Below are 23540 nucleotides of genomic sequence, written 5' to 3'. Positions count from 1 at the left end.
AATATTTTTTTTTTACTAATGGATAACTACTGTTCGCTACACTATTATGTCTGGTGTCTCTACACTGTAACATGTGTCTATGATATTCCAGTTGGCCTATAACGCCTGGGTCACCAGCTCTAAGTCTGCACTGAAGGACATAAAGAAGGACAAGAAGAAAAGAAAAAAACAACAGAAGAAGATAGCAAAGAGAGAGCTGCAGAAACAGCAAGGTGAGAGAGTGACATGATGTGTTAATTTACCAGCATTTTAATTTAAGCATCAGAGTGGCTCCTATAAACCAGTCAGAGATTGAAGATTGAAGTTCTTTATTTAGAAAGTAGGTGATTTGCTGACAGATTTAGTCATTTAGAGATATTCTGAAATGCTTTATTTTATAGGTCTCATATTTTCCTAATAATTTCCTTCAAATTTTCCTCATACTTTTCTAAAATGTATCTGCTATTTGACCAAATCGGCAACAAACCGTACAACACATTTTACTTAATTTCCACAAACTTGAACTTGAATACAATGTCACTAAGTGAAGTACACTTTACTATCTGATTAAGACTTAATAATTACCGTGTCTCTCTTGGAGTCTTTAATGAATACTTATATGTTTTTATGTCCAATTTTAATCATGTTTGCCTTTTCTGGAAAGTGTTCTACAAATTATCAAGTAACTGCCCGGTAATTTCTGGAAAATTAGAAGCAATTTTTTAGGAAATTATCTGGATAAAACCTGGACTTAAAATAATGTGTTCCCTATATTTCTAAAGCTGACATGGCAGACTATCCTGTCCAACAGGTTTTATATTATTTATATTTCTAGAGTAGAGGTGAACATTATGGCAATAGAGCAAACATCAGGTTACCCAAAATTTCAGTAAATATTCATAATAATGAATAATAATTTCACAATAAAACCTTTTCCCAGGTATTGATAGAACAGACTCTAGTGAGGATGAGCTAGAAGAAAGCATTGTGGAGGTGAAAGTACAGGAGGAGGAAAAAGGTAAACGCACAAGATTCACTGCATTATACTTGCAATTTCTAAATAGCTTTATGATTTATTATGATATTTATAATATTAACAAACAACAGAGAAAATATTCAATGAGGAGACACATTTACATTCACTTGTGCACCTCTTCTTACAGAAAACATCCTGCAACGTGTCATTAATACACTAAAGTTTAGCTGGGTGTTTGTTCAGTCTCTTTTTGACGACCTGACGGAGGGACTGAACTCTTTCTGCAAAGACAGCCTGGATATTTCCAAAGTGCTGCGCTTTGAGCGAGCGTTACTCAACCAGCAGCTAAAGAAGGTGGGATGAAACAATTTACAACGCAGTAAATTTAATAGATGTTCTGCTGGCAAACCCTTTAGATTGATTTTCCTGTTTAACGAATAAATACAACCCAAGCAAATGTTTTCTGTGTTTATGTTATGTTTATTTTTTATGTTTTGTTATGCGTATTCATACATTCATACAAGTGTAAAAAGTTATATATATGTGGTCAAAGTTTACTTTCCAGTTTTATTGTTCTAAATACCTACAAATAATTTGTTTAGTGAAAATTACAAATTACTGATATCAAGACTGCATGGGCAGTGATGGATGTAACCTGGGAAAGCAATTAGAAAAACTATATATGCTGTATGTTAATGGCAAAATTGTGGGGCAAATATTCTTTTATATTTGCGTTTTGGAAAATAGTAAAAACTTGCCACTGTATTTGTAATTGTTTACAGTTTCAACCTTTTTTTTTTATGTCTATTCTCTTCATATGTTATTACAAAAAACACATATTTCCAAAATCCGCTACAACCTCAGTTCCTTCACTTTGACCATTTTGTTTTTGACGGTGTTAACATTATACTTCCCTCTTTTTCTCACTCTAGGGCAAAGAGGTGAGCCAGGAGAGTGTAAAGCAGTTTTATGACAACTGGATGTCCCGTCAGAACACACTGTCCTCCCAGGATGACCTAGGTGGCTCCCTGCCTGCCCCCTCTTCGCCACCTGCTGTCTCCACCTCACACCATGAGTACAACAAGCTAAAGAACCAGGCCTCCAAAGTGTCCTGGGGCAGCAGTGTTTCCAGGTAAGTCACAGCACACTGACTTGGTCACATGTTTACTCTCATGTTTTCATTCTCTTCCCCGGATCCACTTTATTTCAACGTCTGTGTCCACACATGCACTGTGATAAGCTTCAGGTTGCTGTACCCATTATACTTATGTTACAAGTGCCAGCCAGTCCTACAGATGCACACAGCATAATGTAGACACAGTCTGTCTCTCCTTTCGACCCTGCACACTCATGTGCTCCCCGACCTGCTTACCTGTAGCTGTATGACAGATGAGACGATGTTGGGCTCCCGGCAACCGACGGAGGAAGAGCTGGATGAGCCTCTTCCTGTGTTGCCTGCTGCTGACCAGCTGAGACGGAGGCTCCTGAAAACAGCCAACATGGATCTAACCTCGTTTGACACAGACGACCTTTCACCAAGGTGGAAATCTTTGGTTCAAGTATATAAAAGGGTCAAGGACAGATTTGTTTAACTGTGTGGAGAGAGTCCTATAGTGGTTCTAGAGGCTCAGTCGCAAATCCATATTTAAACCTTGCCATGAAAATTAGGATTGATTGAGAGTTCAATGACAGGTATATTAGGCAACTTAGTATTTAGATTTTATATTATGAGTATTAAATATTATGGGATAACACTAAAAGAGGCAACGTTTTTTTTTTTCTTTTTCTTTTTCTTCAAGTAAACATTGCTGATAATTCTTCTGTACTATCATTCAGCTAGGATGATCTTGAATCTAGGATATTAACTTGAAGTAGTATTTTTAGTCTAGTATTTTGGTACTTAGATTGAAATAGTTGATGTCTGAATGTCACAGTTTGCCTACAGCTTTTGCCAAATATTTTTTTCAAACATAAAAAGTAAACAATAATTTACATTTATTTTCCAGCATGTTTTAATTATTTTTGCACTTTAGTTTTATTGTATTTATTAAGGTAAATACTTACAAATACAATTTATTGTAAATAATTTTTATTCTGTTGATTTTATATTATTTCATATTGTTTGAAGACAAAATATCTCTGACACTAATCTTTTTTCTAAAGCCATGAAGATGGCGCCCCTCAACAGGAAGAGCAAGAGGAGGACATGGAGGGTGAGAGGAAAATTGAGAATGATCATGAAAAGACAGAGGAAGAAGAAGTTGAGAAACAAGAAGAAGAGGATCATGAGGTCAAGAGAGAGGATGTAGAACAGAACCAACTTCAGACAGTTGAAGATGAATGTGCTGAATATCCAGAATGCACCTCACTAGGTTTTAAGGAGATTGATGGAGAGAAAAGTCTTGACCTCCCAGAATCTCCCAGGCCTCTGAGTCAGGAAACAAGGAACCTCACTGCCAGTGAACTGCTGCTAAACAAGTTAGTTGACACAAGAAACCTATTAATTCAGATGACGTTAAAACAGCTTTTTTGTTTTGCGTGACAGCGGCTTATCTGTTTTTGATTTTTTTCTTTCTCTGCATTTTCTTCTCTTATCTCCATCCTTCCTGCAGCATGTTTGAAAATGATGAGATCTCAGAATCTGATAAGTTTTTCACAACACTGCCGAGGCCAATGAAGCTTCTGTTTGCCCTCTACAACACCATGGTGTCCAAGTCAGAAATACTGTGCTACTTTGTCATCATTCTGAACCACATCGTGTCAGCTTCACTCCTCTCCCTCATCCTGCCAATTCTGATCTTCCTCTGGGCCATGCTGTCTGTTCCACGGCCAACAAAGCGCTTCTGGATGACTGCTATAATCTACACTGAGGTTGGTTACGACATTATGTAATATGTTTAACATTTCCTTCCTTTTGTTGCTGTAATGTTCATTTGACGAACAAAACAAAAGCAGAATGACTTTGTGTCTCTCAAAAAAAATCAAGTGTCCAGTTAATGTGGAATCTCTAATCCGAATGACTTCAGTTTGTTGTGGCTAAGGTGATTACATGATGCGCTTTTATTATGACAATTAGTGGAATATTAGGGTAAAGGTACCTATTGTCTTTAATGAAACTAGAGCTACAAGGCACAGGTAAACAATTTCATTCATTTTTACTTGTTACATACCTGTACATCAAATATCCAGAAATATACAAACAGAACATTAATGAGTTTTTGGCGAAAACATGACCTGAGGTCTATTGATTTGTTTGTAGAGATGTAAACAAATGCTGGAGCTTGAACTATTTCCCAACTCAAAACTCCTTTAACTCTGCCCCTCTGCTTCTATCAGCTCACAGTTGTAGTGAAGTACTTTTTCCAGTTTGGTTTCTTTCCCTGGGCAACCTCTGCCTACAAAGGCATTAATGCGGAACGGCCCTTCGCCCTGCCCAACATTATTGGCATAGAAAAGAAAGATGGTTATGTCGTTTTTGACCTCATTCAGCTGCTTGCTCTGTTCTTCCATCGGTCCATTCTTAAGGTACCTATGAAAAATTACCATTGATATTTGTTGCTAATTCAACTATACCATCGAACACTGTACATCTTATAAGAGCCCACGGTGCAACAAACTGTTCCTGTTAAATCTGTGTTTGTCTGGCTGTACAGTGCCACGGGCTGTGGGACAACAAAGAGGTTGAGATGCCAGATTTCTTCAAGAAACTAAAGAAGAAAGTGGACAAGAATAAAATGACAGGTGGAGACAAGATGGGCGTCAAGGAAAATGCTGCACGCCGACTGAAGTTCCTCCCTCTTCACACCTCCACCTCCTCCATATTCTGCAGACGAAAAAGAGAAAACTCTGCAGGATCTGATGGTGAATATTAAAAAAAAACAAGATAATTTTAACTGACTGTATAAGAAACTGTTTCCTGCTTGACTAAGATTTCTCGATTTCACATTTAATTTTTTTATTGGAGAGGTGAAGCCCAAGAAGCATCACAGCAAGAAGAAAAGACGGCAGCGGGACAAGCTTCCACTAACCAGGAAGCAGAGGATCAGGCAGCACATCAGAGAGATGATGCTGCGGGCCAAAGCAGCCATCATAGAAGTGTGCGTTATGTTTTTTGGTGTGATGACATCTAAAAGGAGCTGCACAATGCTGTATCTGTGCTTTGTGTTTAGTTTGTGAATGTGTAAATGAGAAAAATGTTATGTTGGACTCCAATAATTACAGTAAATCTTATGTTTTTTTCTACAGTTCTCTTCACATTTATTTACCTATAAGGCAGTTTTTTTATGACATTATCCACCCGGACTATAGCCCTGTGTGCGACGTTTACGCACTCATGTTTCTCATCGATGTAGTTAACTTCATTGTCACCATATATGGATACTGGGCTTTTGGGGTAAGATACTGCTGTTTTTCCCATTAAACAAAATATACAGTCTTTCTTAAAATGTTTGTCATATCTGAAACAGTCTAATATCATAAGAGACTAATATTTGTCTCTGAAATTTCTAGAAATACTCTGCAGCAGCTGACATCACAGAATCCCTGTCGGAGGACCAGGTTCCAGAGGCCTTCCTGGTCATGCTTCTAATGCAGTTTGGTACAATGATAGTGGACCGGGCGCTATACCTTAAGAAATCCCTGCTAGGAAAGTGTGTTTTCCAGGTGGTGCTGGTGTTTGGCATACACTTCTGGATGTTCTTCATCCTCCCTGGAGTCACTGAGAGGTCAGAGCATACAATAAAAATTTTGTTTTTTCCTGGTGAAACTGACAAGATACTTACACTATGCAGGAAGTAGCAAAGATAAGTAATAGTGAAGTGATGAGTGCATTGGAGGGGATAATGAATGGAAAAGCAGTTGGTCCTGATGACATGCCTGTGGAGATATGGAAGTCTCTAGTAGAGGTGGCAGTTTCTGATTAGTTTGTTTAACAAGGTGGAGAAGAGTGTCAGGTGTGTTGTGTGATAAAAGAGTATCAGCGAGAATGAAAGGAAAGGTGTTCAAGATGGTGGTAACACCACTGATGTTGTACAGTTTAGAGGCAGTAGCACTGAAGAAAAGACAGGAGACAGAGCTGGAGGTAGCAGAGCTTAAGATGTTGAGGTTCACTTTGGGAGTGACGAGGATGGACAGGATCATGTATGAGTACATCTGAGGAAGAGCTCATGTTGGATGTTTTGGAGATAAAGTCAGAGAGGCCAGATTGAGGTGGGGTTTGGACATGTTCAGACGAGAGGACATAAAGTTAATTGGTGAGAGAGAGGAGGTTGCAAAGGATAGAATTAGGTGGAGGCAGACGATGACCCCTGAAAGGGAATAGCTGAAAGGAAAAGAAGATTTCTCCTGGGGAAACTGACAAGATACTTAAACTGATTTCTTCTCTAATCCCGTGTACAAAATAATCCTCTACTTATTATATAGTGCACTATATAGTGTGTTCATTATTTTGTAGTAGTGTCCAAATGTTGAGTGTGTAGATTTATCCACTAGCTAGTGGACTAAAAGTATCCCACAATGCAATGCTAAGTGTTTTAGAAATGACAAAATTACTGTTGCACGGTTCAAACAGCTGTTAGTGATGACGCAACGTGACAACGGTTAATAAGTGTCTGGAATGTCAATTGACTGCTCACTGTTGAGTGAGATTTCCACTGATTTCCAACTTAGCCTAATTGAGTCTTTTTTTGCTCCACAGGAGGTTCAACAGAAACCCTGTTGCTCAGCTCTGGTACTTTGTGAAGTGTATCTACTTCGGTCTGTCTGCCTACCAGATCAAATGTGGCTACCCAAACCGCATCCTGGGCAACTTCCTCACCAAGCACTTCAATTACCTGAACCTTTTCCTCTTCCAGGGGTATGAAAATGCTTTCATAAATACTATTATTTCCATTAAAAATACAAAGTCATTGTAGCTTCATTGTATAAGAAACTATTTTTGGTGTAGACACTATAGGTCATTGAAGGTAATTATTTTCTTTTAATGATTATTTCATTTTCCAAATAGTTTTATAGTGCAATTTACAAAAAAGCTATATAAATGTTATAATTTCTTTTTTTATTCTTGTCTCCTCTCCTCTTCTAGATTTCGACTGGTTCCCTTTCTTACGGAGCTGAGGGCAGTGATGGATTGGGTTTGGACTGACACCACTTTGTCTCTGTCCAGTTGGATTTGTGTTGAAGACATCTATGCAAATATATTTATTCTCAAGTGCTGGAGGGAGTCTGAGAAAGTAAGTGAGATTGTGTGTACTGCTCGCTGCAGTTGATTGTAATAATATTAAGGGTGCATACAAATTACTTGAATGTTAGTATCAGCATTGTTGTTTGTATAGGACTATACTCAGTTTTCATACAGGAAATTCCCATCCATGTTTACCTTTTGAAGGCATTACTCTGATTTTCTTTCAGAAATATCCCCACCCTCCAGGGCAGAAGAAGAAGAAGGTGGTGAAATATGGGATGGGAGGATTCATCATCTTTGCTCTCATCAGCATCATCTGGTTCCCTCTTCTGTTTATGTCTCTGGTCCAGTCAGCAGCAGGAGTGACCAATCGTCCAGTGGATGTCTCCATCCAGCTTAGCATCGCAGGATATGAGGTTAGCATGCATACAAATTAATGGGAGTGTCATTGGTTTTAAAGTGTACTTGGTCATAAACCAGAGTACTGGACTAACTCACATTTTGACCTTATGGTGACACTAAAGAAAAATCCAGGAGGTCAGAAAGTCTTTTGAATGACCATTTGAGGACCATGAATGTGAAACTTTCATGATAATCTGTTTTATATAGTCACAGGTGGTAGCACAGTGGTGGAGTGGTTAGTTCCTCAGCACCTCCCCAGATCAAATCTGCATGCCATCTGTGCCTTTCTGTATGGAGATTGCACTTTCTCACTTTGCTTGCGTGGGTTTCCTCCGAATACTCTGATTTCCTCCGAAAGTCCAAAGACATTCATGTTGAGTTAATTGGTGACTCTATATGCCTGTAGGTGTGAATGTGAGCATGAATGGTTGTCTGTCTATGTATATCTCACTGTGTTGGCCCTGAGATAGACTGGTGACCTGTCCAGGGTGTGAGGATGTACTCTGTCTTTCTCCCAATGACAGCTGGGATAGGCTCCATCTACCACAACCCTAAACTCGATACATGGATAGATGGATGCCTAGTTACAGACTTCACATACCGATTTACAGTATACATTTTTATACAGTCTACATTATTTTGTAAGCAGTCTGTGGCTTTGACCAAAGTGGCAGATTGACTAACACAATTACTGTGTTGTTTGTGTTTCCATAGCCTCTGTTCACCATGAGCGCCCAGGAGCAGAACTTGGTTAGGTACACTGAAGCTGCATTCAATCGACTCACCAAAGTCTATGCTACTCACCCAGTAAGATGCAGTTCCTTTCCATTAAACACCAAACTAAGACCAAATACAAACCATCCAACCCTAAGTTGTAGACAGTACCTAAAATATAACAATATAACTATACAGGTATAGAACATGTATCTGTTTATGTATACATGTTTATGTACAACCATTTCCAAAAGCGTTGGGAGGATGTGTAAAACTAAATAAAAAAGAATTTTTAAATCTCATCAACCCATATTATATTCACAATGTAACATAAATAACATATTCGATGTTGTAACTGAGATAGTTTACCATTTCATGGGAAATATTAGCTCATTTTGAATTTGATGGCATGCAACACCTCTCAAAACATTTGCAAGAGGTGCAACAGAAGGCTGGAAAAGTTATTGCTGCAAATCAAAAACAGATAGAGGAGCATTTGACTACTAATTACGTTAATTGGCAAAAGGTCAGTAACATGACTGGGTATATAAGGAGCATTTTTAGAAAAGCAGAGCTTCTCAAATGTAAAAATGGGCAGAGGGTCACCAATCTGTGACAAACTGTGTCTAAAAATTGTGGAACAATTAAAAAAAAAGTTCCAACTAAAATCCAACTATGTACAGTATATAATATCATCAAAAGATTCAGAGAATCCGGAAGAATCTCTTTGTGCAAGGGACAAGGCCAAAGCTTAAAACTGTACAGTATGCACATGATCTTCGGCCTCTCAGGCAGCACTGCATTAAAAACAGGCATGATTCTCAACTGGACTTCACTGCATGGGCTCAGGAACACTTCCAGAAATCACTCTCTGTAAACACAGTTCGCCGTGGAATCTACAAATGTAAGTTATAGCTGCATCATGCAAAGAAGAAGCCATATGTGAACACCATAAACACTCCATAAACGCAGCCGTGTTCTTTGGCCCAAAGCTCATTTAAAATGGTCTGAGGCAAAATAGAAAACTGTTCTGTGGTCAGATGAATCAAAATTTTAAATTGCTTTTGGAATCCACGGACACTGTGTCCTGTGGACTAAAGAGGAGAGGGACCATGCAGCTTGTTATCAGCTTACAGATCAAAAGCCTCCATCTCTGGTGGTATGGTGGTGCATTAACACCTATGGCATGGGCAGCTTACACATCTGGAAAGGCACCATCAATGTTGAAAAGTGTATAGAGCAACATATGCTCCCATCCACACAATGTCTCTTTCAGGGAAGGCCTTAAATATTTCACCAAGACAATGCTAAACCACATACTGCATCCATCACGACAGCATGGCTTCACAGGAGAAAAGTTCTTTGCTGAACTGGCCCTTCTGCAGACTAGACCTTTTACCAATAGAAAGCATTTGGTGCTTCATAAAATGAAAACCTTGCAACAAAGGCCCAGGACTGTTGAGCAGCTAGAATGTTGCATCAGACAAGAATGGGACAACATTCCTCTCCCAAAACTCAGGCAACTGGTCTCTTCACTGACAGTAATTAAAAGAAGAGGGAATGCTACACAATGGTAAACATCTCCCTGTCCAACTTTTTTGAGATGTGTTGCTGCCAGTAAATGAGCTTATATTTTTTAAGAAATGGTAAAATTTCAAATTTTCAACATCTGATAGGTTGTTTATGTTCTATTGTGAATAAAATATGGGTTAATGAGATTTGCAAATCATTCTGTTTTTATTTGCATTTACACTTCATCCCAACTTTTTTGGAATTGGGGTTGTAATATGCATATGTGAATCTGTGTCACAGGAGGCGTCTGCAGTTTTAAGGCATTTTTCAACTAAAAAGATCTTTAAAAGTTACATACAGTGGCTTTAATATCAGCCTGATGCTGTGGTCATGAGGGCAAGCACCTTCTTTTATCTTCTAATGACGCTAATGTATATCAATTTTTATTGATGTTAAAATAAATGCTTGACTCATTTCATTCTTTCACAATAACAGAAAAGTAAATATTTAATGTTTTATTTCAGTTTTATTTTTATGACTTATTTTTATGACAGCAAGACCTTTATGCAGAAATACAGTAATAGCTGCATTTAATGTAACCACAAGGGGGCACAATCCAATGTCTTCTTGTGCAAATCCCAAGTCTGGATAAATGCAGAGGGCTGTGTCAAGAAGGGCATCCGACATTGCTGTTGTGACCCCTTATGGGGACAGTCAAAACCAGGAGAAGACAGTAATATCTGCATTTGCTGTATAGAGGTTAATAAATGACAAAAAGGTGATGAATAGAAACGTTAGTTCTGTTTGCATTCATTTACACATGAATATGTCTAAAGCCTGTATTGTTCAGGCTGTAATCATTAGGTGACTGTAATCTAATGTGTCTTTTCTTGATCAATAATACTATGAGTTCATACATTATGATACTTCTTCAGATTAAAAATGGGACAAGAGTTTGTTTTTGTATTAAGTTAATAAAATAAATACAAAAGAGAGAGTAACTTATGGAAAGCATAACAACAAATGATGGCTCATAAGGACACTTAGATGTGTGAATAAGCAGATGTGTTTACACTCGTGCTCATATGTACATTCTCATTTTTGTATTTGGTTGTCATGTTACATACTGTACATCACGTACAGTGTGTACATGTACATTACACTTGAAATAACTGGAAATATAATCCTCTTCTGTATCTGTCTTGCAGTCTGCAATGCAGTTTATAATGAACTACTTTGCAGAGGACATTGTTGTTGCTAAGATTAAAAGTGATGCAAGTCTGCTGTGGAGCATCAGCCCTGCCAGTCGAAAGGCAATGATACAGGAGCTCAGCAACTCCTCACATATATATATGACCTTACGTTGGAAATTGCTCAGGTCAGTGTGTGTGTTTGATTTTTTCATGATGCAGTTCACATGCCTAGAACAGGACCGATGGTCTGGTATATGGTTAAGTCATTGTGAGTTTTTATGGTGATGCTATGTATACTGGCTTAAAATATTTTCCTGACCCTGCACAAGCATATATAAATAAGTTTATCTAAAGCTCCCCCCATTCCTCAGGAATGCCTCCATATCACTAAATGCAGAAACAGTGGGAGAACACACTGTGAAGTTTGAGGACAAGACCTTGATGGAAGGAATTGTCAACATGTTGAAAGGCAACACTGGGAAACCATTGTAAGTCTTGTTTAAGGCATGGTTTTAACTAGTGTGTATTTCACTGGTATTAAAATACATTTTCCTTTTGCTGGAGATGCAAAGAACAGCTTCATGTAATCAAACAATTACGAATAACTCATACCTGAAACAAATACTACTGTATGTGGTGAACTGCTTCTTACCTGAGATATTATATTATTTATAGTATGCTTATTTTTGCTTGTATTTTCTCTCATCTTAATTTGAAATAATTTTAAATGTTATTTTATTTTTTTTATTTTTTTTTTGCAGGATCATTAATTCTCTGCTGCCAAAGTTCATCAGGGGTGCCAAAGGACCAGAGTCCAAAATGGCAACCAGGATGAAAGTCGGTTAGTCATAGTTTATTGTACGTTTACTACAGATGTTCTTTCATAAATTATAATTGCATCACACTTATGAAATACAAAGGAATGCAGTGATGCATTTGTTAGTCAACTCCTCATGCCCTTCATATTTGTGTTCAGTGAGGTCTGAACTTCAAAAAGAAGTAGCTAATTACTACAGTAAACAATTGATTTAACCCTGCTATTGTCACAATCCCGGTTCCTGTTTTGTTGTTCCTGTACTCCACTTACAGGGATTTTCCATTTGTTGCTTTCTGTTTATAAAACCCTAATTTACCTTAACACCTCGTCTACCCCTCTCCTCATTCGGGTCCTAATATAAATCTAAATATAAACAAGAGTGTGACAGCTCTCTCTTTCTGTAGACTACTCAGATCGCCCAGACCTCCAGGCGCTGGCTTTCTTCAGGCCAATGTCAATAAAACTTGAACAGGTCAACACATCGGAGAAAGAGGCCGACCAGTGGTGGGTCGTGGAAGAGTGCTCCCCGATTCTCACCTCCTCTGAGCACAAGTGTCACAGCATAGAGCTCATGGTGTTCAGTGATAAAGTCAGCCCCTCCAGTTTGGGCTTCCTGGCTGGACATGGGTAGGTAACAAGAAACCTTTTAACTTTCATCAACTCTGTGAAGATATTGTTTTGATTTGATTCAGTAAAAACTGCTGTTTTTCTGTTGTATCTATTTTCACATTTCAAACTAAAAGCAAGTGCTAGGAAATAAAAGTTAATGCCTGACTGCAAAAAGAATGCGTTGCCTGCTCACTGACTTACTTGGGCCTTTCCACTCTCTTAACCACAGCATCGTAGGCTTGTACATGTCTGTGGTGCTGGTGATTGGAAAGTTTGTCAGAGAGTTCTTCAACGGGATCTCCAGGTCCATCATGTTTGAGGAGCTGCCATGCGTGGATCGAGTCCTGAAGCTCTGCACAGACATATTTGTAGTTCGGGAGACGGGAGAAATGGAACTGGAGGAAACACTGTTTGAGAAACTCATTTTCCTCTACCGGTCACCAGAGACCATGATCAAGATGACCAGAGAAAAAAAAGACAGCTAGGGTGAAATTACAAAAACTAATGTGTCCACATTAAATCCCTGTTAAACTGGATACAGAGCAAATTAAACTTTAATTTGAACATGAACAGCAGGGTTGTGATTACAAAAAGATTCATTAGTAATCATGAACCCTAATGAAGTGTGAGATTCTGAATCCCTTCACTATTATTGGTCTAAATAATAGTTTTGACATATAGAAGTGCATTTACAAAATTTTAACAAATACATTTATACTAACAAAAAATTCTCTCAGATTTGATTATAAACTGATTTTTCCAATTAATATGAAATGTAATGGTTTGAATGGTTCACTGACAAGTGCCTACATGCAGGCCAATTATTAAGAATGTCAGTGACTTATTAGATTAATTTAGAAGTTATTAAACCTGTATGTCATTTCATCTGGTCTGTGGTTAAATGACTGAAGTGTCTCCCAGTTATTTGCTGTAATTTATTCAATTTTGTGCTCTCTGGGCAATGCATGCATTTTTATTGATTTTGGATTCAGGTTTTTACTGATGTGAAGCCCTTAACATCATATTCCTGATCTAGATTAAAGGAACAATGAAATCTCAACAAACTGACACACTCATGGATCAACACACATACCTCTGTAAATACCATGTTTCTGTATGTGACTATGAAGACTAATATAAAGACTTATTTATATCAAAATAAAATTTGCTGACAGACAAATCTGTCTCTGTCTGCAGTCCTGAGAATACTGTATATAGAAAAGAACACCACTTCTTTCCAACATTCATTTTTATCATATAATTTTAATTACAAATGAAAGGGGAAATTTTGTCATTTCCTTCAGGTTCCCAGTATCCAACAGGTTAACTTGATGACATCGATCATTTTTCCTCTCTCTCTTTTTCTCCAAGAGGGACAGGGCAGTTACTGGATGTCACAACTCCAGGAATAACTATATACACCATGCTCTCACATCCTGGAGAAAAAAGAAGCAGAAAGGCAGGGACATTATTAAAAATATAGTCATGAACCTTTCAAATGTGTGACTTCTGGATTTGGGTTAATTTTCTCGGAAAGTAAAGCATCAACACACAAACTGACTAAAACTTGCAAGAAAATCCCTAACTTTACTTGCATGGGGTGAAAAAAATAGCAGTAAATTTGAAGACAATGTGAGTGGTGCAGTACTGTAAAACATCACATCCCTTGATAGAGAATGATGTTTGGATTTCATTTAAAAGCCTCACTAGTGACAAGCACTGAAAATTTGCTTATTGCTATACTGTATGTCTTATCTATACACACACTACATCGGTTACTTGTATTTGATAATGTTTGCTCTATTTTCTCTGAAAACTCCCATCATCGAGGTTTACCAACGCTGCCACAAAACAGCTTCTGGTGGTCCCTTCACCACACAGTGCTCACATGATGGTGAAGTTATTTACCAAACTCTGTATGCTCAGCAGCCTCATTCTAAATATTCAAAAAACTGTTGAAAGCAGAACTCTGACAACTTCACATCTTAAAAATTACAAACAAAAACTTCTGTCCTATCTTGTACTTGTCCCTAATGCAACGGAAACATTTCTTCTCATAGCACTTTTCTTTAATGCTGACATATTTTTTACTTGCCATGTACCTTTGGATAAAAGTTTCAATGCCAATGACTAAATGTAAATGTGATGTAAATCTAAAACATACATAAATAAATAAACAGGCTTGTTTGACAGAGCACTGAAGAAACAGATACATAAACAAATTAACAAAACAATACAAATAATGTTACTTGAAAATGGCATACTTCTAACACAAAGCAAGGAAGAGATCAGAAAATAAAAAATTTAAACTATTATATTTCAAGGCTGACAAATATCTTAAAAAGGTATCTAAAAATGACGAACAGGACCCTGTTTTTATCAATTTTATCAAATACAGTAATATTTTATTTAAATACACAGTAGACTATGTAACTAAAGGCTGTGTGTGTTTTGAATAGTTTCCATTTGTGAGGTACATTTCATTGAAAAAATAAAAATAAATAAATACTAAACATTATGTATGCCTCTAGGAGACTTGCCATAAATGGATTCCTATAACACTATATTGTGTAATTTAGTGAGTGAAGTGAGGTGTAATTTTACCTCCACCTCAACAAATTAAAATGTTTAAATGGTAATACATCAGCAATAACAATAAACAAACCTGAAAGAGAGCAGGGCGACACAATGGGGTAGTGATTAGCCCTGCCACCTCACAGCTAACAGGTCCCCATGTCAAATGTGCCTACCAGCTGCAGCATTTCTGTGTTGAGATTGCATCTACTCCCTGTGTTTGTGTAGGTGTCCTCTGAGTTCAGTTTCATCCCACTGTCCAAAGACATGCATGTTTTATTTGTGAGTCTAAATTGCCCATAGGTGTGAGTGGGTGTGTGACTGGTTTTCTGTTGGTGTATCTCTCTCTGTGTGTTGGCCTTGAGATAAACTGATGACCTGCCCAGGGTATCCCTAATCTCTCATCTAATGACAGCTGGAATAGGTGCCAGGTAAACCCTAAACAGCATAAACAGTTACAGATAAATGGTAAATGTCCACTTATATAGCACTTTACAATGTTAAATCACATTCTCTCTCTCTCTCACACACACACACACACACACACACACACACACACAGATGGCCGGGGCTGCAATGCATGGTGCACACCTGACCCACCGGGAGCAACTAGGGGTTTAGTGTCTAGCCCAAGGACACTTCAACACGTAGCCGGGATCAAACGACTGACCATATGAACTCTGACCGTGGATGACTGCCTTACCAACTGAGCTACAGCTACCCCACATATGGATGGATGAAAGAGACTATATATTTAATGTTTTTGTGTTGTAAATAACTTAAAGTTCAATACTCATATTAGGATGCAGTGCCTTATTATAACAGAACATTGAACACTATATTATTTCTTTCTTAGCGCCGTGAACATTTGTATATGACTGAAAATCTGTTTCCCAGTCAATGTATTTTCCTTGAAATACACAGGCCATCATGAACTACAATATGCACATAAAATAATTGTAGTTTTCTTGTAAGTGCAGGTAACATATAATATGTAATGACCGATTACCTTACGCCACAATGGTGCTTTTGGGTTTGATGACTTTGACATTTGCTTCTGCGGCCCTCAGTGCCTCGCTTTTGAACTGCGGCTTCAGTGCGGATCGTACCGCGTTAGCGCAGATAGCAGAGAAGCGGATGTAGCTACAGAGAGGACACATCTATTAGTCGCAAGCTAAATGACAATCAACGCTGACAACGACGACTATAGAAAATACAATAACTAACAACAGAACAACAACAGAAGCGCTAAATCAATAGAGGGTATGCCTGGTGCAGTAATAGAAGGTCACACAGGAGGGTTACTGCTACCGTTAGCTGTTAGCATGCGCAACGTTGACGCATGGATGGAAAGGCAAACTTAAGCTAATACAATAGCGAAACCTCTAGTAGGAATACATACAAGTTTTTGATTTTACTACAAAATACTAGACTATGTATAATATACAATTTACAATGCCGTGAGTAAGAATAATTCTGAAAAGAGAAATATTTCTCTAGTTTAATACCTGAGGCCTGCCTGTCTCCAGTACGCAACCATCTTGCCTGTGTTGTGGCTTCAAGGACAGATCGGATGGGTGCGTGATGACGTAGTTTGACACGCAAAGGTGTTTTCCACCACCCAATAGAAACCGTGTAAATTTATGATTGACAACTCTGATGGTCAGTCCTCCCGCCTCCGAAAAACAAAGAAATTGGTATTTCTTTCGTTGTAAGGACACTTATTGAAATAACGAGAAATAGAAATAAGGGCAAATATCTTGTGACATACTTAGAAACCTAACAGTGTCATCCTAAATGCGTGTAATGAGTGAGTATTTGTAAATATATTAGCATACGTGTTTTTACTGAACAATTCTGTATTCAGATATGTTCAAAGTTACTAAGGCTGTTAGTTACAAACACTAAGACTTATCTTCAAATACTCAACAGAAAAATATGACAGGCTTCCACATTTCAACGATGGTTTTAATATGAGATCAATGCCTGACAGAGGTGGCAGATAGTGCAAGTGCAAGTAGAAGTACAATGTCAAATTCTTAACTGGTTTGGGAAAAAAAACATTTCCATAAGAGAACAAAGTATTGATTTATTTTGTTTCACAGGTGACTATTAAATACGTTTTCTACATATATATCGTTTAGATCTAATGTTAACACGTTTACAGATACAAGGAGAAAACCTTTTTGAAAACTACTTGTTTTAACAAATTTGCTTAGAAAAATTATTACGTACGTCAAAAAGTACACACAAGTACACATTACATGTATTTAGTTCAACACTAACCATTTTGTGTGTTATGTATAAAATAAATAAATAAAAGATGGATCTTTCTGGGTGAGATTGTTCTGGAATCAGGGTGCAGTTTAAGGTTTCTGCCAGCAGGGACATCGGTGCTCGGGCTACGTTAAAGGATTCTCCTTCACTAGCTTTACTTCTTCCTTACCACGGGCGCACGGTCGGTAGTCGCTGGCTCCCGAGACCTGACTAAAAAGCCTGTGTAAATGAAGATCTGGGCGTCAGAACACATTTTCAAGTGAGTACTTTTGTGCCCGCGACGATGTCTTGTAGAAGTAGTTTATTAAGTAGCAGCTTTATTCCTGTAAAACATTTTTTTGGGTCTTTCTGACACTGACCGGGCGCAGCTGTTAATGTTAGCAGCTAAGGTTAAGGTTAAATATAAGTTAGGTAACTTAGCACAACTTACGCTAGCACTACTCCGCAGTGTGTTGTGTATGTTGATTACCACATTTAAAAGTGAAACGTAACCTATATTCGACATTGTGTTTAAACAGTTCATATAAAAAAGAAAAACTATTGGGTTGTACGCTGTTGAAGCAGCAGCTAGCTACGTTATTTTTGGGATAGCCATATGCTGCTTGCGCCAAAGCTAACGTTAACTTTGCTATGGGATGCTACGCACGGCTCTAAGTATTTTTTATTTTTTTGTTAAAGATTAACGCTATAAAGTATTCGCCACGTGTTCGTAAAGGTGAAGGTATTTATGTGCTTATTGTGTGTTTGGTCTTAATCCCTGGAATAAAAAATCCCCAATATATGTGGCATTTGTCATCATCACTATTACATAACGGTTGCCTGTCATAAAAGATGGTCTGCAATTAAATATAAAATTATCCAACTGCTACATGTTGTTTGCTTCGCATAGTATTATTGCAAGTGCATCAATGGTGAGAATGTTCTTTTCCATTTTTGGATGTTTCTGCATCCCTCCCTGATAATGGTCCGCGCAGTGCGAAGGGGGGATGTGTCCTCTCTCAAAGCTCGTGTCTGGGCTGTGCGGTTTTTTTTTTTTTTTTTTTTTTTTTTTTTTTTTTTTTTTTTGCATTGCTATCATAATTTAATCTAAACTGATACATCTTTGGAATTTACATTTGTGTAAATTTGGACAATTCTGACCATTCCTATAAAACTCTGCACTAAAACGAATGAAATAAAACGAAGGAAATTAGTGCAAAACGTTAGACCAATGTTCAGTTCTACTCTTGGTTTTGTGCAAATTGTACATTTACTTTTATGTAACCACATAATTTAACACAATAAAGTGTACATATGTTAGACTACTTATTTTATTTATTAACTTTTTTGCTTAAGGACCATATTTAAATGCATTGTCATACTAGTCTTTTAACCTCTTTGGTGAAAATTGATTAGATGACTGACTCAGTAATTTGTCTGATTTCCACTGCAAACAACATGATAGTCACATGATGGAAAAGCGTTTTGTTAGTGATCTCTAAAACTAAATTCAAAAACAAATGGACAATGATTTTACCATATTTACTGAAACTATGAATGTGCAACATTTATTAGGATGTAAGAAGTATTTCACGGTTGGCTAACATTGACTAATTTTTGTTTGTAGCGCCCTGCTAGAATCAGTAAGTAGATACAAAAAAATCTGTGTATGCAGCAGATGCCAAAAGAAAACTCACAAAGCAGCATTTAGACTTCTATGGCCCCTTATAGTTTTAGTTAGACTTTAAGCGGTTTTATTTTAAGTACAAAGAGGCGTCCAGTATTGTCACTCTGCTACTTTCCCTGTTTACACTCATCACACTTGTGTAAAAACCTTGTTGTAAATGACCAGGAAATATGTGATCTCCAGCAGAAATCTACCTTGGAAAATCATGATTACACTAACCAGGTTTCTTGTTTTCATGACAGCCTTTTGAAGAAAGCTGATTTTAAACATGTAAATTACAGGTATGTGAACACAGTTAGAGTAAATATTTTTTAATAACTTATTTTTATTCATTATAAATTTTAACAGCCACCCATGGGAGACGGTGACCAAGGCAGCGATGCAGAAGTACCCGAACCCCATGAACCCCAGTGTGTTTGGTGTTGATGTCCTAAACAGAAATGTGGACACAGAAGGACGATTACACAGCACCAGACTGCTCAGCACAGAATGGGGACTCCCGGCCATGGCCAAGTCTGTAAGTTTGATGATGAAAGAAACACTTGAGCTGTAGGCATGCTTGTGTTTAATTCATTATGGTAAATAGTTTTTATTTGTACAGAGCCTGAGTTGTGTCTTTTGTTTTTTTTTTTTTTAAATATAACCGTGCAGATCATTGGAGCAACAAGAACATGCACCTACGTTCAGGAACATTCAATAGTGGACCCCAAAGAGAAGACATTTGAGCTGAAGTCTACAAATGTGAGTATTACTGACGTATGTTAATAAGACCACTTTAATGTGAGAGATGTAGTTGCTCATGGCTGTAGCTCAATGGGTAAGGCAGTCTTCCACGGAGCCAAGGGACAGTGGTGTGATCCCCTGTCCCGGCTACATCTCTGTGTTCTTGGGCAAGACGCTGAACCCCAAGTTGCTCCCGGTGGGACAGATGAGCACATTGTGTGTGTGTGAGAATGAGAAGCAACAGTGTAAAGCTCTTGGGATAAAAGTGTCAAATAGCAATACCAGCTTTTATTTGTTTTCCAGTTGGGAAACTTCGTGCTTCCCGATCATGTGCGTAATGTTATTATTGCCTCTATAGATTAAGGCTTAACACAGTCTAGGCAATTCGTAGAGTGTCCACGCACGTTTGACCCCAAAAGTCGGATTAATTTGACTAGCATGGTTGCTCTGTCCCGTCCTCAGGCATGGTTCAGGATAACGTGCCCTGGCCCGCTTGTAGAGGTGCTTGGGTTATGGGGGAGGGTTTCTTTTCAAAACAAAGTCACAATGCAGTGACATACAGTAAGTGTGCTGTTGTAAAAATCGCTATAGCGAGTGCAGGCCAGTTGGGGGATATGGGAGGGGTTGACAATCTTATGTTTTGTATCTTGGAGAGGTTGCTTTGTTATCAGATAAGATACCCCTATGTTTTTCCTGCTTAACATGAAAGAGGTCTTCATGATCGAGAGTTTCAGTGCTTTAGGGGTTTACCATGACTGTTAAGTTGCTCTTTGATGGTAAATGGCTGCTTATATAGCTCTTTTATCCATAGTGCTCCACAATGTTGCTTTTTATTCAGCCTTTCACACACCAATGGCAGCTGCCATGAACAACTTAGAGCTCAGTGTCTTAACCAAGGAAACATGAACACGTAGCCTGGAGGGACCAATAATCGAACCACTGGCCCTGTTGTCCATGGATGACTTACCACCTGAGCTAAAACTTTGATTCAGTCAAACACTTTTAGACAATGTGAACACTTTGTGACGTAAAAAGATTTAATTCCAACTTTATTTATCTGTCCAGATCTCCTTCACTAACCTGGTATCTGTGGATGAGAAGTTGACATATAAGCCACATCCGCAAGATCCTGAAAAGTAAATTACTCGATTTTTCTTTTATAAACTTCAAATATCAGTCTCAGTATTATTATTTCCAGTTTTGTCCTGCCTGTATCTACTTGGAATTAAAGTTGCTAAACTTTCATGGCCTTAGAATGTAAATTAAACTATTAACATATTACACCTTCTGTTTATTGTTTAAGAGTTTGTAACCTGTATCTGTGTGACTGTGTTCAGAACTGTGCTGACACAGGAGGCCCTGATTAGTGTCAAAGGCGTGAGTCTGAGCAGCTACCTCGAAGGTCTCATGGCCAAGACTATCTCTGTCAATGCCAGCAAGGTGAAATACATAAATTCTCCCTTTTACTGCATGACAATGTGACGCAGTATTTCTTTTTATAACAGTAAGCGTGTCACTACACGTGATGTTGTAACACTGTTGCTTGTCTCAGGGTCGGGAGGCGATGGAGTGGGTCATCAGAAGATTAAACACAGAAATCGAGGAGCTAGCTGCAACGGCTCGTGGTACAATGCGGACACCCATGGCAGCAGCTGTTGCAGACAAATAATCCCTGCTGCTTCCTCCTCAGTCATGAACCGATGGACCTCTGAGACACCTTCCCCTCAAAGGGAACCTCACATCTGCCAGAACAGCCTAATAACCACAGCCCCAGCTTCTGGCCCTACATATGTTTTACTTTGTTTGTATGTCACAAGGATGTCCCTCCCCTGCAGCCTGCGCCACCAATATTAGTGGCTGCAGGCAGTGACGAGCAACCTTGAGCTGATGACAGTTTATAAAAAACAAAAACAGGTTTAATTGTTCAATTAACTTGAAGCTCGTAGGACTTAGTCTTGTGATGTTAAAGCCTTTCTTTCAATTCACACTGTGCCTCCACATGACATCAGTTCCCTCTTTTATTTTTTCTTCTTTTCATCCTAAATATTACATGTCTCCCTTCTGTTTTTTTTTTTTGTTGTTGTTTGTTTCCAAATCCAAACTGTAAAAATGAAGTCACTATTCAGTAGCGCTTCTACATGGGCCAAACTTCATATAACAGAACTGACAAAAATATCTCAAAATCAAAAACAGGCTGTTACAAACTGTAACTGAAAGATTTTTTCATTAGTCTGCATTTTGATATTGAAGCTCTAGTTTTGTTTTATTTATTTTTTTATTTTCTCTGTCCTGTTAGATAAGATGCTGAGTACCTTTATATCTTAAATTTTATTTATTTGTCAGGGCTTTAGTGTTTCTGTCACAGTGCCATGTCTTCTTTTCTGAACAGTTTATTAGTAAAGGTGCAGCTTACAGGAAGCTGAGCTCATCTGACACATCTAAGCACAGGTTGAGTAGCTAGACAGGAAAGCTGATCTGTGGCTGTACTTGTGTGGTGCTGGAAAACAGATGGTTACTGTCCAGGTTTGGGACAAGCAGCACTACTTTGTCTTGTGCCAGCAGATGAAAGTCAGCTAGATTTCGGTGTGTATGTTTTGTTATCCAGGGGTCCACTACAGTCCTCAGGTCAGGAGCATAGAGTGGAAAAGATACTATTTTGTACTAAGATGAAAATCAGTGGAGGATTGCTATTTACTGAACATCTCAAACCATTTAATGAAAGTGAAGAATTTGTTTTAGTTTAAGATGGTGGATCATTATCCAGATGTTAGTTTCTTATCATACTTGGCTTTTTTTGGTAAAAACAAAATATTTATTTCTTAATCTCTGATGTCTTTGTCAGTTTTTTTCCCCAACCTACACTAATTTGCTGTATAGCCGCATGTTTTGGTATAAGGACTGTTTATACTTGAATATTTTGGACTCATACTTAGTGGGAGGCTGCAGAAATGAGTATAACTGAGCAACATGTTGACACTCAGAAGTTTTGCAGGAGGAGCCGTACAAGGTTACGTTCAGGATCACTCTGTGTGCCAACATGAAAGGTTCCTACAGAAATAATTTAATACCCTTAAACAGATTAGCATGAACAAGCCCACTTCATGACTTGAAAATCATAAGTTTATGTTTATGGTATATTTGTATCCATTTAAATAGATGTTACGTGTTGTATTAGAATTGTTTTTTTCACCAAGATAACTTGGTGACACCAGTTTTTATAAATTTCCATACTTCCATCACATAAAAAAACTCTCAGGGAAAAGATTTCTTGAAGTTTGTAAAATTTTCTTCCAACTCAACCATAATGAGATGTAGTTGACATAATTACATCCAAGTCCACTACCACCTTTTTTCTCTGTGAAATACAGTTCTACAAATGTATCGTTTACATTAAAGGGGTTTGTGCTGCTACTACTACAGCCAATTTTCAGTGTTACAGTTCTAGTGTTTTCACTCCTGTTTGTAGTTTAACTTGTTCATAATTGGCTCATTAAAATCTTGCACCGTCCAGCTCAAGATTGTACTGGGTGGTCTGCTGCCTCACAAACAGATCAGCCAATTAGTGTCTACACATCGTGTTGTTTCATGAATGTGAGAAAGTGATGTGGGTTTTTTTTTTTTATGGGGAACATTTTAAGATCGGTGGCTGTAAATAGGCTAATATTTATATTTTGGTGGTGTTACATTCCAAGAATGTGAACATGTAACTTAACATGAAGAGTGCTAACCGAGATGTTTCAAAATAAAGAGATGTCATTGTTTCATGAATATGGTGGTGATGAAGTGAATTGTCAAATTTATGAACCTCTGCTGTTCTCTTTTCTTCTGTAAAACAAAATATAAATTGACTTCTGAAATTGGATGCTTCTACCTGTACTGTCATCCACTGTATACTGTATTATTATTATTTCTACCTA

The 23540-nt window shown here is 37.9% G+C and overlaps 3 protein-coding genes across 3 annotated transcripts in view; 2 read left to right on the top strand and 1 right to left on the bottom strand.

Annotated features, from left to right (window-relative positions):
- The window catches only part of si:dkey-11f4.7 (piezo-type mechanosensitive ion channel component 2), a 32942-nt gene extending 19171 nt beyond the window's left edge, over positions 1-13771 (top strand). Inside the window, exons 36-56 of the mRNA XM_067527306.1 lie at positions 92-212; positions 920-997; positions 1143-1309; positions 1888-2087; positions 2334-2495; positions 3119-3433; positions 3568-3826; positions 4292-4480; positions 4609-4816; positions 4920-5052; positions 5201-5348; positions 5465-5679; positions 6651-6809; positions 7038-7185; positions 7364-7552; positions 8253-8345; positions 10973-11142; positions 11329-11445; positions 11719-11798; positions 12179-12401; positions 12613-13771. Coding sequence (XP_067383407.1) covers positions 92-212; positions 920-997; positions 1143-1309; positions 1888-2087; positions 2334-2495; positions 3119-3433; positions 3568-3826; positions 4292-4480; positions 4609-4816; positions 4920-5052; positions 5201-5348; positions 5465-5679; positions 6651-6809; positions 7038-7185; positions 7364-7552; positions 8253-8345; positions 10973-11142; positions 11329-11445; positions 11719-11798; positions 12179-12401; positions 12613-12868 — 3630 coding nt within the window. The 3' untranslated portion in view covers positions 12869-13771. The remainder of the gene's footprint in view (positions 1-91; positions 213-919; positions 998-1142; positions 1310-1887; positions 2088-2333; positions 2496-3118; positions 3434-3567; positions 3827-4291; positions 4481-4608; positions 4817-4919; positions 5053-5200; positions 5349-5464; positions 5680-6650; positions 6810-7037; positions 7186-7363; positions 7553-8252; positions 8346-10972; positions 11143-11328; positions 11446-11718; positions 11799-12178; positions 12402-12612) is intronic.
- Positions 13627-16606, bottom strand: atp5f1e (ATP synthase F1 subunit epsilon). Its single transcript, XM_067527305.1, has 3 exons — positions 16466-16606; positions 15967-16100; positions 13627-13819 (listed from the first exon to the last, which is right to left on the bottom strand). Exons 1-2 carry the CDS (start codon positions 16495-16497, stop codon positions 15968-15970), a joined length of 165 nt encoding a protein of 54 aa, XP_067383406.1. The 5' UTR covers positions 16498-16606; the 3' UTR covers positions 13627-13819; position 15967.
- A 731-nt stretch (positions 16607-17337) lies between these two features.
- LOC137139689 (PRELI domain containing protein 3B-like) lies at positions 17338-23391 on the top strand. Its single transcript, XM_067527304.1, has 6 exons — positions 17338-17493; positions 19249-19417; positions 19552-19641; positions 20689-20759; positions 20961-21063; positions 21176-23391. Exons 1-6 carry the CDS (start codon positions 17462-17464, stop codon positions 21290-21292), a joined length of 582 nt encoding a protein of 193 aa, XP_067383405.1. The 5' UTR covers positions 17338-17461; the 3' UTR covers positions 21293-23391.
- The last annotated feature ends 149 nt before the right edge of the window (positions 23392-23540 follow it).

Source organism: Channa argus, chromosome 13 (genome assembly GCF_033026475.1).
Source record: "Channa argus isolate prfri chromosome 13, Channa argus male v1.0, whole genome shotgun sequence".
Taxonomy (NCBI): domain Eukaryota; kingdom Metazoa; phylum Chordata; class Actinopteri; order Anabantiformes; family Channidae; genus Channa; species Channa argus.
Note: the sequence above shows the minus strand (reverse complement) of the source record. Positions and strands in the feature narration are given on the sequence as shown.

Excerpts from the sequence above, each read along its gene's own strand:
- atp5f1e (XM_067527305.1), bottom strand. The coding sequence starts at position 16,497 with ATGGTTGCGTACTGGAGACAGGCAGGCCTCAG. Across the intron at positions 16,101-16,465 it reads TGGAGACAGGCAGGCCTCAG|CTACATCCGCTTCTCTGCTA; the intron begins GTATTAAACTAG and ends TCCTCTCTGTAG.
- LOC137139689 (XM_067527304.1), top strand. The coding sequence starts at position 17,462 with ATGAAGATCTGGGCGTCAGAACACATTTTCAA. Across the intron at positions 20,760-20,960 it reads CATCCGCAAGATCCTGAAAA|AACTGTGCTGACACAGGAGG; the intron begins GTAAATTACTCG and ends GACTGTGTTCAG. Across the intron at positions 21,064-21,175 it reads TCTCTGTCAATGCCAGCAAG|GGTCGGGAGGCGATGGAGTG; the intron begins GTGAAATACATA and ends TGCTTGTCTCAG.